The sequence below is a fragment of the Rhinatrema bivittatum genome, chromosome 2, assembly GCF_901001135.1.
Source record: "Rhinatrema bivittatum chromosome 2, aRhiBiv1.1, whole genome shotgun sequence".
Lineage (NCBI taxonomy): Eukaryota > Metazoa > Chordata > Amphibia > Gymnophiona > Rhinatrematidae > Rhinatrema > Rhinatrema bivittatum.
In genome coordinates, this window is record NC_042616.1 from 187,891,837 (window position 1) to 187,908,784 (window position 16,948).

General features: G+C 44.2%; 1 protein-coding gene across 10 annotated transcripts in view; it reads left to right on the forward strand.

The window, feature by feature from the left end:
* PHF14 (PHD finger protein 14) overlaps window positions 1-16,948 on the forward strand; it is a 1,104,121-nt gene that overhangs the window by 90,955 nt on the left and 996,218 nt on the right. For all 10 annotated transcript variants that reach the window (XM_029588971.1, XM_029588965.1, XM_029588970.1 and 7 more), the window contains exon 4: window positions 5,303-5,447. In XM_029588971.1, the coding sequence (XP_029444831.1) occupies window positions 5,303-5,447 (145 nt within the window). The remainder of the gene's footprint in view (window positions 1-5,302; window positions 5,448-16,948) is intronic.

Consider the following 16,948-nt stretch of genomic DNA (forward strand, 5'->3'; position numbering starts at 1 on the left):
GAAGGGAAATAGAACCAAAAGGTTACTAAGAGCCAAGACTAACAGAAGTATGAGAAAAAAAAAATTCAAAGCTTGCTGGGCAGACTGGATGGGCCGTTTGGTCGTCTTCTGCTGTCATTTCTTTGTTTCTATGTTATACCGGTATTAGTGGTTACATCATACCGGTTTACATCCAAACTGAAGGTGGAAAATACATCAAACAGGTACAGGGGATGGAATTACAGAGAACAGGAAGAAAGATAGCCGGAAAATGGCAAACAAGAGATCAGGCTGTATAAAATAACAAGTAAACAATGTAACATAACTTAAATAAGATCAGATCACATGTAGATAAAGGTAAACAGGTAAATGTAGTGTATTTGGATTTTCAGAAGTCATTTGATAAAGTTCCTCATGAGAGGCTTCTAAGAAAAGTAAAAAGTCATGGGATAGGTGGCAAATTTCTTTCATGGATTATAAACTGGCTAAAAGACAGGAAACAGGATTAAATGGACAATTTTCTCAGTGGAGGGGAGCGGGCAGTGGAGTGCCTCAGGGATCTGTACTGGGACCTGTGCTTTTCAATATATTTATAAATGATCTGTATAGGAATACGATGAGTGAGGTAATCAAATTTGCAGATACAAAATTATTCAGAGTAGTTAAATCAAAGCGGATTGTGATAAATTGCAGGAAGAACTTGTGAGACTAGAAAATTGGGCATCCAAATGACAGATGAAATTTAATGTGGATAAGTTCAAGGTGATGCATATAGGGAAAAATAACCCATGCTGTAGTTCTACAATGTTAAGTTCCATATTAGGAACTACCACACAAGGATAATATCTAGGCGTCATAGTGGATAACACATTTAAATCGTCTGTTCAGTGTGCTGCGGCAGTCAAAAAAGCAAACAGAATGTTGGGAATTATTAGAAAGGGAATGATGAATAAAACGGAAAATGTCATAATGCTTCTGTATCGCTCCATGGTGAGACCGCACCTTGAATACTGTGTACAATTCTGGTTACCACATCTCAGGAAAGATATAGTTGCAATGGAGAAGGTACAGAGAAGGGTGACCAAAATGATAAAAGGGATGGAATAGCTCCCCTATGAGGAAAGACTAAAGAGGTTAGGAGTTTTCAGCTTGGAGAAGAGATGGCTGAGTGGGGGGATATGATAGAAGTGTGTAACATTGAGAGGTCTAGAACGGGTAAATGTGAATCGGTTATTTACTCTTTCGGATAATAGAAGAACTAGGGAGCACTCAATGAAGTTAGCATGTAGCACATTTAAAACTAATCTGAGAGTGTTTTTTCACTCAACGCATAATTAAACTCTGGAATTTGTTGCCAGGGGATGTGGTTACTGCAGTAGGTGTAGCTGGGTTTTAAAAAAAGGATTGGATATGTTTTTGGAGGAGAAGTCCATTACTTTCTATTAAGTTGACCTAGAAAATAGCCACTGCTATTACTAGCATCAGTAGCATGGGATAGACTTAGTTTTTGGGTACTTGCCAGGTTCTTATGGCCTGGATTATCCACTGTTGGAAACAGGATGCTGGGCTTGATGGATCCTTGGTCTGACCCAGCATGGCATGTTCTTATGTTTTTATATGTATCTATATTTGTCAGCTTTGCACGGTCTCCTTCTACTGGTAGAGGTGCATAACCCACTCGTTTTGGATTCATTTGTCTGTTAAGTAGTAATTTCTCCTTGATTGGGCTGTTGGGAGCATAAGCCAGTTGCCCATACCTGGGACGATGGATCCTCTGGTTAGAGGCAGGCTGTGGTTCTTTACAAACTAGTGGCCCAGTGTAACCTCGGATCAGTGTGTGCTATGCATTGTCTACCAGGAGTACCAATTAAATCAATTTAGATGTCCCATCAAATTACCCTCCATTGCCATTTTGGTGGACTGATAATGCATCAGAAGGTACTACGAACAGAGCTCTCCTCCCTCTTAAGGGCCAGAGCAGTCCAGCCCGTATCAACAGGGCAAAGACGGTGGGGATTCTACTCCAGGTACTTCCTGATTCCAAAGAGAACAGGAGGACTACGTCCCATCTTTGACCTGAGGGCCATGAACAAATTTCTAAAAAAAAGAAAAGTTCAAGATGGCTTCTCTGGGCACCTTGATCCCCCTTTTGCAAAAAGGGGACTCTCTATACTCCCTCGACCTAAAAGACATACACTCTTATTGAGATCTTCCCAGGTCAGAGGAAGTTTTTCAGATACCATTTGTTGCTGTTTTGAGCTTGCTTCCGCCTTACAGATCTTCACGAAATACCTGGCCGTAGTGGTGGCACACCGCAGACTGGGAGTGCATGTATTCCAGTATCTGGATGATTGTCTGATGAAGAGCAAATCTCAGGCAGGGGCCACTAGGTCCATGCACTTGACCATACGGGTGTTGGAGTTACTAGGGTTTATTCTCAACTACCCAAAGTCCCATATCAGCCCGTCACTTCAGTTGGACTTCATAGGAGCCCTGCTAGACACGGCTCAGACCAAGGCTTTTCTGCCACGCCAGAGGGTCATCATGTTGACTATTGCTGCAGAAGTTCAAGAGAGCAAGTGGGTATCAACCTGGCACATGTTGAGGCTGTTGGGCCACATGGCCATGACCGTCCACTCCGTTGTCACACTTAGACATGCGCAGAGCCCAATGTACCTTGAGGTCACATTGGTGCCAGACCACTCGGAGCCTCCAGGATTGCATCTGGGTCACCCTGTCTCTCAGGGACTCCTTGTCCTGGTGGCGGGTACTCTCTAATCTGGAACAGGGGATTTCCTTTCAGAGTTTTCCAACTGAAATTGTGTTAACCACGGAAGCATCCACTGTGGGGTGGGGAGCTCATGTGGATGGACTCAGCACCCAGGGACTGTGGTCCACTCAGGTATGTTCTTGTCACATCAACTTCTTAGAGCTCCGGGCAATAGGTTACTTGCTATGGGCTTTCAGAGATCGGCTGTCCAACAAAGTTGTCCTGATCCAGACCGACAACTAAGTAGCCATATGGTATGTCAACAAGCAGGGAGGCACGAGATAGTACCTCCTGTGTCAGGAAGTGATCCAGATCTGGTTGTGGGTTCTTTCTCACAGGATGGTGTTCAGGGCCATATTCCTGGCTGGGACGGAGAATGTGGTGATGGACAGTCTGAGTCATGGCTTCAGACCCCACGTGGTCCCTGTACCAGTTCAGTAGCAAATTGGATATTCCATCTCTGGGGGAGCCCGGATGTAGATCTGTTTGCATGATCTCTGCAACAGGATGGTGCCTTAGTTCTGCTCCCTATCCAGGTTAGACGGCAAACCAGCCTCAGGGGCCCTGGCCCATCATTGAGGCAAGGGTCTTATGTTTGCATATCCTCAGATTCTCTTGAAGCTTCTTGAGGACAGGGAGACTATGATCCTCATAGCCCCTCATTGGCCGAGACATGTCTGATTTCCCCTCCTGCAGGAATTGTCCATCTGGAAACCGATCAATTTGGGGACTTCCCTAGATATCATCATGCAAGGTCAAGGCATCCTGTGGCATCCCAACCTACAGGCCCTGTCGTGCTCAGCCTAGATGTTGAGAGGTTAATTCTGCAGCCTCTCTATCTTCCTGAGGATCTCTCTCTTGTCCTGGTGGTTTCTAGAAAACGTTCCACTAGACTGAAGTGGAGGAGGTTTTCCATGTGGTGTGAGTGGAAGGCCCTAGATCTGTTCTCCTGCTCCACACAAGAACGTCTTCAATTACCTTCTATATCTATCTGAGGCTGGCTGGAAAACCAACTCCGTCATAGTTCATCTTATTGCAGTTTGCGCATACCACCATGTCGTAGATAGTACCCCTATCTCTGTACAATCTATAGTTGTAAGTTTCATATGGGTCCTGCTTCTGTTAAAGCCTCCCCTAAGGCTTCCTGCTGTGTCTTAGGACTTCAACGTGGTGTTAGCTCAGCTGATGAAATCACCTTTTGAGCTGCTGTGTGCACCTGTGACCTGAAGTACCTGATCTGGAATGTCATATTTTTGGTGGCGGTCACTTCAGCATGCAGGGTCAGTGAGCTCCAGGCCTTAGTGACTTATCCACCTTACACTAAGTTTTATCATGACAGGGTGCCTAGGGTGGTGACAGATTTTCATCTTAACCATTCAGTCGTCCTGCCAGTTTTCTTTCCCAGGCCCCATTTGCACCAAGGCAAACAGGCACTGCACAGTTTGGACTGCAAGCTTGTTTTAGTCTTCTATCTGGAATGGACAGAAGCCCATAGACTGTGCATCCAACTTTTTGTTTCTTTTGATAGGAATAGGTTGATCATTGCCGTTGCCAAACAGACAATATCCATTTGGCGAGCAGATTGCATATCCTTCTGTTATGCCCAGGCAGGACTGCATCTTGGGGGTCATGTCGAGGCTTATTCTGTCAGAGCCATGGCAGAGTTTGTGATCCACTTATGAGCAGTCCCCATGGAGTTCATAAAGGCTGTGATGTGGTGGTCTCTCCATACATTTACATATCATTACTGTCTGGATAGAGATGGCAGACGCGACAGTAGGTTCGGCCAGTCTGTCCTCCGAAATCTGCTTGAGGTGTTGAACCTAACTCTCCCAATCTAGAGCCCGTTGTTTGGGTTCAGGCTCCTCCCCCCCCCCCCCCCCCCCTCTTAAAAAGAGCACCGGTGTTGTGCCAGTTGGCACCCGGCCTGGTGTCTGTTGGTCCCACTTTTGTGTTTGGGAGCAGCCTGTAGCTAGGGATTCACCCATGTGTGAGGACTATCATCCTGCATTTCCTCTGAGAAAGTAGAGTTGCTTACCTGTAACAGATGTTCTCTGAGGATAGCAGGATGTTAGTCTTCACGAAACCAGCCCACCATCTTGCAGAATTCGGTTTCTCCTATTTTTTTAATTTTATCGTAATGCTATGTTACGAGACTGAAAAGGGACCCCACATGGATGCATAGTATATGGCATACTAGGCATACTCAGTGTGCCTAGTCAAAGTTTCTAGAAATTCTGATATAAGTTTTACACATTGGGCTCCATCTGATGATACCACTCATGTGAGGACTAACATCCTTCTGTCCTTGGAGAACACCTGTTACAGGTAAGCAACTCTGCTTCCCCCCCCCCCCCCCCCCCCCCCAGTCCTGTTATGCAGTATTTTGTATCAAAAGCATTACTCTTGTAATTATAGGTATTTACTTAATGTTTCTTTTAATACATATGTCAGTCTATTTTGTACTCTGCACAAACACAATTTTTATAAGCTTATATATTAAAAATGTCAGTAGCTTCTTCTGATTAATACTTTAAATTGTTTCACTGTTAGGATTCACTTATTCTGGAGAAAAGTGAGAAGTGGAATTCTCAGAAAATGGACCATATTCTAATCTGCTGTGTGTGTCTTGGGGATAACAGTGAAGATGCTGATGAAATAATCCAGTGTGACAATTGTGGAATAACAGTACATGAAGGTAAGTTTAAATCCTGTTGTATTTTCTAATTTTATTTGAAAAGGAATAAAATTGTGCAAATTAAAGGAGGTAACTTACACATCTAAAGAGACTATCTGTTAGAATGTTTTCTTTTTGTGCTGGAAAGGGTATGAGATTTGGCAGTATTCACAGAACCATTCCCATTGCATGTTACCTTTAATGTGGGACTTCAAGTGAAATACCACACATTACCAGTGTTCTGCCAAAACAGCAAAGATTTATTAGTGCCAGTATGGGAAAGTAAAGATAGGTGATCTTCTAAACAAATAGGTACCGGGTGGGGGATGTAACATCTGTCCTGATTACCTATTTGATCCTCATCCTTGCCTTTTTCCTTCTCCCACTACCTACCTTCCTTCCTGAGTAGCCAGTCGCAGGCTTCTTTATTTGATTTATTAATTTAAAAGACTTATATACCACCTGTGCTGGCTCAATAAGAAATACACAGATTTCCCTCTTCCACACAGCTAACTTCTCTCCTTAATCAGTCCTCAGGCAAAGATCTTTTAAGTTTGAAATTATTTATTATACAGATAATTTTCCATTACTTACAATTGTTGCTTCCAAACGTATATATGCCCCAGGCAGAGATCTTTGTAGCTGGAGATAGGCAGGAGAAGGGAGATGAAGTTTCTTGGGATTCAGGATGAGAAGGCAAGGGGTTCTGAAGCTGATTAGACTTTAGAATTAAAGCGATGAGAAGAGATGTAAAAAAGCTAATTGCATTACAGAGGCTGCAGGCACTTCTAGCTTTGAGGCAGCATGCTTGAGACTGACTAGTCTTGGAGAGTGATTATAGGAAACGTCCCCACGAGCTGGGGCTAGAGGGTGAGATCCAATGGCAGCAAGCCTAGTATCCATGTGACGCAGGGGGGAGCATGAAGGGCAGTTCCTTGAGCCAATAAGGCACTTAAGAAGACTCAAGTTAGATTGAGAGAGCATGCAGACCCTTCCCAATGAGAGAAGCAGGGGGGAGGGAGTTTCTCTTAAAGGCAAAACTCCCCTTAAAGGCAAGGCTCATAGGCTTTTATCATGGGTTACAAATAAAGGCTGCACTAGACATAGTTAAACTGCAATGTATATACAGATACCAAAATGTACCCACTGCTGAGGACAGAGCACTTCTCGCCTGGTATCGCAAGATACCACTATATCGGATCTTATATCATTATGCAACAATGCAAAGTCCATTGTAACTGGGTCTTTCGAGGGAGTTCCCGATCATCTCTGTCGTCCAGTCTTCCAGGCGATGTCTTCTTTACAGGGTTTCACCAAGCTGAAACGAAAGACAGACAACACAAAGAGAGAAAGGGTCTTTGGTGTGGACAACGGTCCACGAAGTTCAAGTTTCTTCATGCGGCATGAGGAGTACCACCTCATCTATGGGCCTATAGAAGATCTTGGATCACCACTTGCTTCGATGCTGGTGAGTCGGCAAGTACTCTTTCTTCTGACGGATGCAAAGGGAGTTGGCAAGCTGTTGGACTTGTTTTCCATTGATGCTTGCGGAGCTCCCTGCCGTCAAGTTTCCGCGTGACACAGGAATGTTCATAGTCTTTTGCGTCAAAGGCATGACGGATGTAATGCTCAACTCTTTGCAGGTTCCTACGAAGTCTGGGTAGCTAAACCCCAGAGTTGAGTGAATACATGGAACCTTCTTGTCTGGTTGTAGATGTAGCTCAGTACTACTTTGCTGTCCATGTGAAGATGGACAGCATAAATTTGAATGTCCATTTCAGCTATCATTAACTCCACTGTTTCCACTGCTAGCGCCGCTCCACACAATTCTAGACATGGTGTGGTTAGGCTGTGGTGCTAGCTTGGCTTTGCCGAAGATGAAGTCTCCACGCACTGTTCCTTCTGCATCTGTCGCTCTCAAAAAGCCTGCCGCAGCTATGTCCTTCACCGATGTGTCCGAGAAGATACAGATCTCCTAGTGGCTGGCTGTCTTGAGTGGTGTTGGAACGTGGGTGCGTGGTATGTGGAACTGTTAGAGCACTTCTAGAGGGGGCTCTTCCACCTTTCCCATTCTGGCTTCCTTGCTTGTCGGTAGCACTTGATGAAAGCTCTCTTAACAAGGCTCTTCCTTGTATCGTGGCTGGAGTTACAAACCCCAGTGGATCGTGCAGGCTGTGGACAGGACACCTCGATGAGTGTTCGGTTCACCTTGGGTCGAGACTTGGGACGTGAAGACGTCACTCTTTGGATCCCAATTTAACCCAAGGCTTTGTTGGAGAGGAGGTGTGTCCACTCTCAGGTCGGAGTTCTCTGAGTCTTTAGCATGATCCTTTGAAGAAGTTGCCTTCTTTACTTCAGGACTGTTGGAGGCTATTTCGTGGAGCCTTATACTGGCGCTTGCCAGTATTGCTTCCTCTGCAGTGGGTAAGGACCTTAGTTCGTCATCTATGTAGAAGTCCTTTTCCACGAGGCATCCGGCATCTGCGTCATACTCTTTATCTCCTCCTTGGGCTGTCCTTCTGAGCTCGGGCATGGTCACTGCAGGCGATGGACTATTATTCTCTACCGAAAGGGTAGGTCTGTCGTCATCCTTGGCGACTTGAAGCACTGGGTCCCCTAGATGTTCTTCTACATCTGATGGGGGGGTGATCCGATGGGTAGCTGAATTGAGATTCGGTTCTTCGCAGCTTAGGATCTCCTTGGTGCTTAAGTGATTAGGACATGGTTCAAATAGGGTAGGATTTCCATCCTCTTGAGACATTCATGGCGTATGCCTGAACGCTTGATCCCCTTGTTCGCTTCAAGCTGACCTCGCAGACTATCACCCATCCCAAGGCGAGTCGGTAAGCATATGGACCGGCTGTTGGACCATCATGCATCTCCAAGACCTTAGTCAGTGCTGGTGCGTCTCTGCCCAATAGCAGCAGGATTTCTGCTTCTGGATCCAGTGGTGGAAGCTGGTGCATTATGGACCTTAGATGAGAATGGTACCGAGTGGCTTCTGGTGTGGGAATCTCATATCTGTTGTCAGACATCTGGTTGCACTCGAGCATGGGCAAGTTTGACTTGTTCCTGCCGTCCATCGCTTCTATCACATATGCGCCTGCTCTCCTCCTTGTCACACGGGTGACTCCTGAGCAGGTTTTGAGGTTGTACGGAGAGTAGTGGTGACTGATGTCAAACAAGTCGAAGAATTCTGGCCTTGTCAGGGATCTGTTTTGACTGCCTTCTCAGGTGACTCTTCGGGATAAACTCTTGCCAAGCATATTTTTGTGCAGGATTTCCTGTCGCTGTTTCTCCCATACACTTGTGTGTATTTGGAGATCACTTCAGGTTCAGGCGTTTGCTCGTCCTTCTCCTCCCCGCCGTGGTCTGGGCTGGGGTGTGAGGTTCCTGAAGGGTGAAATCTTGCTTTGTCAGGGTGCAGGGCGCTATTGTGTTGGTCACTACCACACTCTGAACACTTAATGGCTTTTTCGCAGTCTTTAGCCATATGGTTAGACGAAGAACAGCACCGGTAGCAAATTCTGTACTTTTTCAACAGTTCTTTGTGCTCTTTCAAAGGTTTCCCTTTGAATCCTCGGCACTTTGAGTGGGTGAGGTTTTTTGTGTATGCGGCACTGCCGGTCTGGATTCTCTGCCCTATCTGTATTGGGAAGTTGATCTGACGCAGATACCGTAGGGGACACTTCTGTTTTGTGTAAAGAAATGGGCTTCCTGCTGCTGCCATGCTCCTTGGTTGGCCTTTCGCCCACTCTGTGGCTGATTATGTGTGTCTCGTGTGCTGAATGAGAAACTGGGGTCGTTCCTGCGCCTTGCTAAGTCCCGTATGAACTTTGTAAAGACATGGAAAGGTGGGTACCCTTTGTCTTCTTTGTACCGTGCACCATGAAATGCCCATTTATCTTGTATATCACTTGGCAATTTATTTATGATGACATTCGTGCCTCATGATGTGTCGAAAAGGTTGGGACCTGGATAAATTAGTTTAGCCTTCGCTGTCTCCACCTCTTGGAGGAGATCTCCCAATTCTTGTAACTTTCGGTTATCCTTTCTGGGTATTTCTGGAAAGTTTTTCCATTTCCTCGAACCACGCATTCTCTATGGCGACTGGGTCCCCATAGTATCGCTCAAGTCTCTCCCACACCGCTTTTAGTGCTGTAAGAGGATCATCTAAGTGGATGTCTTTTAATCTTGTCACGTGTTCGGCCGATTCACGTCCCAACCATCTCGTCATCAAGGTCATCTCTTCCTTCGGGGTTAGTCTCAGATCCTTCACAGCATCTTGGAAGTCAGATTTCCATGCCGTGTAACTCTTAGGGTGGTCATTGAACATGTTAGAGCCCTGCGGTTATGAGTTCTCGGCGGGTCAAGTATCTTGCTAAGTCTTCTCTTTCTGAAGACTCATCCTGAAAGGTAGCAGGCCTTGCTGGGTGGATGTCCTGTGGGTTGACTATGCACATCACTCCTGTTGTGCATTGGCTCTGGTTGTGGTTGGTCAACTGTTACCAGTTTAGGCTCGGGGTGTTCAGCTGGGGCCCTTCCTGAGTGTGGCTACCCAGTTTTTTTTCGTTCCCGATGCCCACGGGACGTTGGGATCCACATTTGCATGGAAATGTTTAGCTTGGGGCGTGTGCTTGGCTCGTGAGTTGGCTGCCGCACATCCGTATGATTTAGAGTCAGTGGATTGCTGCCATGGGGTTTGGTATTCATGGTGTTTTGCGCTTCAGGTCTGATTTCTTTGTTTGAGGTCTCTATTTGTGAAGGGAGACGTGCTCCCTCCTGGTGCGAGGGTTGCTCTGGGGAAGGTCGCGTTTTGGCGCTGGTGTGAGTTAGAGGGTGAGCTGTGACATACTCCAGCGTCTGCTGGGCTGGGTCCTGTTGGGCCATGGAGCTGGGTAGGTCCTTCCTGCCATCCTGGCCTAGGGCTGCATTGAATTCCTTGGTTTCTGCTTTAAGGGCTGCTGCTTCTCCCTTCTGCTGCAACAAGTCTAGGGTGATATTTAGTTCGGCCTTTCTGCGTACCTGAGCAGCAGCTGCTTTCTGTTGTTCTTCTTCTATTCTGAGCTCTTCCCTTTTTAGGGTCTCTGCTTGTTCAGCATACTGTATGCGTGCTGTGGCTGCTAGAGACTCTGCTTTTCTTTGAGTAGCAACTGAGCTGAGCCGCGAACGATTCAAGCCTCTTGACCTGTGTGACTTTGCGGACCTTGATGTACCCTTAGAGGTGTGAGAGTGCTGAGAGCTGGTCTCGCTTGCCTGGGTCACCTGATTCTGCACTGTCAATGGCATCGGTTGCCATTCTCTGGCGTATTTGGTCTAAACCAAATGGAGCTAGTAATCAACATTGAAAAAACAGAGTTCCTACACTTAGAACGCAAAAAGAATGAAATCATTCAAAATACAATCACACTCAAAAACAACCAAAAAATAGAACTAGCAGAAAAAGTACGGAACCTAGGCATTATAATAGACTCAGAATTAAGCCTAAAATAACATATATCCTTAAAAGTGAGAGAAGGATATGCCAAACTCATGGTTCTCAGAAGACTCAAACCACTACTAACAACTAAAAACTTTCGTACAGTGCTACAAGCACTGATCTTTGCGAGCACTGACTACTGTAATGCCTTACTACTAGGTCTACCATACACATCACTCAGACCACTACAAATTCTACAAAACACCGCAGCAAGAATTTTGACCGGGAAAAGTAAAAAAGACCACATCACAGAAACCCTAGCCGAGTTACACTGGCTACCAGTCGAACAAAGAATTCAATACAAAACACTCTGCACCATACACAAATTAATACGCAATGAAAATGCAGATTGGCTTAACACTGCCCTCCACATTCACATACCAAACAGAAATGTAAGATCAGCTAACAAAGCACTCCTTACAGTTCCATCAATAAAAGCAGCAAGACTCACCCAAGTAAGAGAGAGAGCTTTGTCTCTGGCAGGACCCATACTGTGGAACACCATGCCTTTAGAGTTAAGGTTACAAATTGACAATAAATCCTTTCAAAAACACTTAAAAACCTGGCTATTTAAGCAAGCATATCAAAAAGAGTGGGAGAGTAGTGAAACCGGCGAAGTGCGAGGTAGGAACAAATGAAAAATCAAACACACCACCACCACATCTCTATAAGATAAAGTGACACTTATAAGTTAGTATTACTTTAATTCCGAAAAAATAAAAACACTCCAAGCAATATTGTATCACATTCCAATTATGTTATTTAAAAAAAAAAAACTATGTACCGAAACGATATGGCACTTGTGTAAATTAATGTCTGAGCATACCTATATTTATGTGCCTACTGTAAACCGTTGTGACGGAAGCTACTTAACGACGGTATAGAAAAGACTTAAATAAATAAATAAAACTCAGCTGGCAGCCTTTTACTTCAAGGCTTTCTGCAGTGTGTGTTCGTGTTAACTCTATATATTCTTCTGTGATGAGATGATAGGTTAGGGAATGAAGCTTCAGCTGCTTTATGTGGTGCTTAAGATTGGTGGGGCTTTTTAATACTTTTTTTTTCTGGTCAAGATTGTGCCATTCTTTCTCCACTTTATTTTTATAGTCCTGCTTTCTTGCCTCATACCTCTCTGCAGATCTCTCTGTCAGTACACATAGCCTCTTTGATTTTCTGCTTTCATTTCTCCCTTCAAGGTTTTCCCTTCCTTGCTCTGAGTCATTTCCTAGTTCCATGGTTTCAGCTGGCTGGTTTGAGGTGTTTTGCTTTGAAGCTGCTTCGACCATGTGGGTAGCAAACACTTTTTATTTCAGCTACTGAGTTACTTCAGAAACAGGACCAGGCTAATTAACACTGTGTTGCCTCGGGCTCTCTGTTCCCTGGCCTTGGTGTGGGCGGGAATCTGGGATCTATGACAACTGATTGCTTTCAGCTTCCTGCCTGCTGAAGCGTAGTGGAGAGGGGAGGGCTTCTGCCTTTTGGCGGCAGGGTGTGTAACAAAGGGATTGGGGAGGAGTAGAGCAGCTTTCACCCTGTCCTTTCAATTTCGATCTCCCAAGTGGTGTGTGCTCAGTTGAATTCAGTCTTTTTTTTTTTATTCAGTTCGATTCTACACCCTCACCAGTGTTTTTACTTCAGAACCCTTTAATAAATCTTAATGAAATCTCCACAATTAGTCAGTTCTTAGTTGTCATTCTTTACTGTTCCGTCAGTAAAATCGGCAGAGCTCCAGTATCTGCAGCAACTAATTGCTTTCTGCTTCAGGCAATGGTAGAGGGGGGAGGGGTGAGTGTCTCGGTCCAGGGAAACTTGAATGGACTTAAGTACAGTCATATTAAGTCCTTTGTTTCACTGGCAGGTTGCCTTGAATTTTTTCCCGCCGAGAGCTCAAATTACACAAAGCCAAATGCTTCTTTATTGCTCCTAGTTTTCCTTGCTTATAGTGTGGGCTGACTTTTAAATCTGCGTTTGCTTCTTAAATGCCTTTCAGACTCAAAGTTAGTTCCGAAGTGTAAACCTTTACAATTTTAAGGTTTTTTATGCTTGGTTCTTCCCACACTGTGGACATGAGAGGCTCATTCAAATGCAAGGCAGACTTTAACGATTTCTGTTCAGTGCAAACCTTCTGTAGCAGGCTGAAATCCCTGTTTCCTTGTACTGCATATAGTTCCTTTTAAACGCTTGCCTTATTGCAACTTTCTGTATGATACAGTTTTCTTATTTGCTGTTATCTAATTAGCTTTTTTATTGTGCTGGCTCAATAAGAAATACACAGATTTCCCTCTTCCACACAGCTAACGTCTCTCCTTAATCAGTCCTCAGGCAAAGATCTTTTAAGTTTGAAATTATTTATTGTACAGATAATGTTCCATTACTTACAATTGTTGCTTCCAAACGTATGTATGCCCCAGGCAGAGATCTTTGTAGCTGGAGATAGGCAGGAGAAGGGAGATGAAGTTTCTTAGGATTCAGGATGAGAAGGCAAGGGGTTCTGAAGCTGATTAGACTTTAGAATTAAAGCGATGAGAAGAGATGTAAAAAAGCTAATTGTATTACAGAGGCTGCAGGCACTTCTAGCTTTGAGGCAGCATGCTTGAGACTGACTAACAGTCTTGGAGAGTGATTACAGGAAACATCCCCACGAGCTGGGGCTAGAGGGTGAGATCCAATGGCAGCGAGCCTCAGATCCATGTGACACCGGGGGGGGGGCATGAAGGGCAGTTCCTTGAGCCAATAAGGCACTTAAGAAGACTCAAGTTAGATTGAGAGAGCATGCAGACCCTTCCCAATGAGAGAAGCAGGGGGGTGGGAGTTTCTCTTAAAGGCAAAACTCCCCTTAAAGGCAAGGCTCATAGGCTTTTATCATGGGTTACAAATAAAGGCTGCACTAGACATAGTTAAACTGCAGTGTATATACAGATACCAAAATGTACCCACTGCTGGGGACAGAACACCACCTATGTGTTTTCTAGGTGGTTTACAAAATACACTCATAAGTCACATGTCCACAAAAATTAAACACAATAAAATTAATGCATAAGATCAGAAGATTAATACATAACTTCATAAAAATAAAGGAAATAAATGTAAACCATAAAAACTAATCAAAACATAGTGAAATCATAAAATCATTAAAAAGAAAAAAGGACCAATACCATTTTGCTGCTATATTAATGCCATTTAGGATCTCTCTTCCTTTAATTACCTTATCTTTTTAACTTTATTACAAATTATGTGGGAATAAAAGCTTTAAAAAAAAAAAATCAAACATGCTATACAAAGCTCCATGAAGATGCCAAAAGATGAAAATCAGACGACAAATACTAGGCTAAATTGTGTGCTTAAAGATTTAACCAGCTTCCTAAATTGGGAGAGGTTTCTTTCTTACCCTCAACAGGCTCATCCCTTCCATGGACGTCCGCGCCAACCACGTGCTCAAAAACAAACTCCAGCAGCTCCACTAAAGCAGACTCCATCTTTTTGAGCTACCCCTAGCCACCTCCACCACAATACATAGGGGGCCACCTTCAACATTTTTATGCCAGTTGGGAAGCGATTACTTCAGATCGCTGGGTACTGAACATCATAAGAGAGGGTTACCAATTAAATTTTCTAATTCTTCCACCCCTCCCTCAAGTTCCCCCTCTAAGGAATACATGAAACCACTCCCGGGACCTTCAGGAACAGTTAGTCTCTCTACAGTTGCAGAACTCAATTCAAACAATCCCAATCTCATAAAAAATCAAGGGTTTTACTCCCCCCTATTTTCTCATTCCAAAAAAGTCCAGAGGTCTTTGACCAATCTTAGATTTGCGGAACCTCAACAAACTCATCCAGAAAGGTCATTTTGAATTTTTCTATCTCAAGAGTATTCTTCCTCTTCTACAGCCCGACTGGCTATGCTCCATAGACCTAAAGGATGCGTATTCCCATATACATATGCATCCTTCCTCCTGGCATTACCTTTGTTTCCAAGTTCAGAACAACCATTATCAATTCAAGGTTGTACCTTTTGGCCTCTCCTCAGCCCTGAGGGTATTCACGAAATGTTTAGTGTTTTATTTATTTATTTATTTTATTTATTTAAGGATTTTTATATACCGCGGTTTGTTAGCAAACATCACCTCTGTTTACAGAGAACATTAAATTAGCAACAGGCTTTACAATCAAAATTAAATTATAGCGAAACAAGTTTATAAACAATAATAATGTAACTAATACATTAGGTTAATACACAATAAAACTCAACAATACTTCCAAGGAGGTGTAGTGTACTGGAGGATCAAGGATATCAGTACAGAAATAGCAGTTTAATTATGACAAAGTGAGAGTAACTCATACTAATTAGTGATTTCTTGAAAAATCAAGATTAATAGACTGATTATTACTATTATAGTAAGTATATTTTGAAATAAATGTTACCAAAATGAGTGTTAAGAATTGTTGGCAAATAAACTGAATGAAGGAATGGGAAATTATTCTATACAATGTCATGATATGATATAAGAAACAAAATGGATAGAATTCACAAATTGTATGCTTTTTAGTGGTGGGGGTGGCTCATCTCTGACAGCTCTCTACAGATTTTTTCCCTATCTCGACGACAGGCTGTTGGTAGCCTCGGATCAGACTACCTTGAAGACTCATGCGTTCCAAACAATCAATTGTCTTCAGACATTGGGATTTATAATCAATTACGAAAAGTCCCACCTGCAACCAACACAGGCTCTACAGTTCATTGAGGCGCTCATCAATACAGCGCAACAGAGACCTTACCTACCACGAGACAGGATTCAAACTCTGTCCTCTCTTGCTCAGCGTCTATTCAATCAATCGCATGGATCGGCATGCCAAATTCAGCTGCTGGGTCATATGGCAGTAGCCATCCATGTCGTCCCATACACAAGACTGCACATGCATCGCCTTCAATGGGGCCTCAAGAATCAGTGGTCACAGTACTGGCAACCACTCTCGACCAGAGTATGTCTTAACAAACAAGTGCGCACAGACATTCAGTGGTGGATAAACATCATCCACCTGTCCTCGTGAGCACCATTTCAGTTGCTTCCTCACCAAATCACTCTCACGATGGATGCATCCAGAAGGGGCTGGGGAGCCCATTTAAATGACTTAAAAACTCAAGGTCGCTGGTCTCTTCAGGAGACGAACTATCAGATCAATCTCCTGTAGCTTCGAACCATTTGGAAAGCACTTCAAACCTTTTCTTCCCAACTTCGAGGAAAACATCTCATAGTATACACAGGCAACCAGGTAGCCATGTTCTATGTAAACAAGGAAGGAGGGTCAGGTTCCTGGATACTCTGTCGGGAGGCACTTCGCATACTGACCTGGGCAGTATCGAACCAAGTCTCAATACAAGCCACTTACCTTCCTGGATTAGACAATGTAACAGTGGACCGCCTCAGCAGAATTTTCCATTCACATGAATGGACCTTGAATCGGGACGTGGCATCAAGCATATCCCAACAGTGGGGCTTTCCAACCATAGACCTCTTTGCCACAGAGAGCAACCGGCAAACACATTTTGCTCCATCTACTCAAGAAAACTGTTACGCTCCAGATGCTTTCCTCATCCCATGGATGGAGGGTCTACTCTACGCTTACCCTCCTCAGAGATGCAGCAGACATTATCCTCATAGCCCCGTCCTGGCCAAGGCAGCCATGGTATGCGTATCTCATGCGACTATCTATTCGCCCACCGATTCTCCTGGAAAACCATCCCCAACTGTTACCTCACGAAGGGGGATCCCTCCTTCATCCGATGCATCGATCCCTCCATCTGACTGCATGGAGGTTGAACGGCATGTATTAAACCATCTAGGACTTCCACCTCAACTTTAGGACATTCTCATTGTATCCAGAAAACCTTCCACTAGGCGTAACTATGCCGGGAAGTGGCGTCGTTACTTAGAATGGTGCAAACCAAAAAGACTGGACCCTTACTCTACAACAGTAACACATCTCCTGGAGTACCTCCACTCTCTTTACGTAGCTGGTTTGGCATCTACTTCAGTTCAGTGCA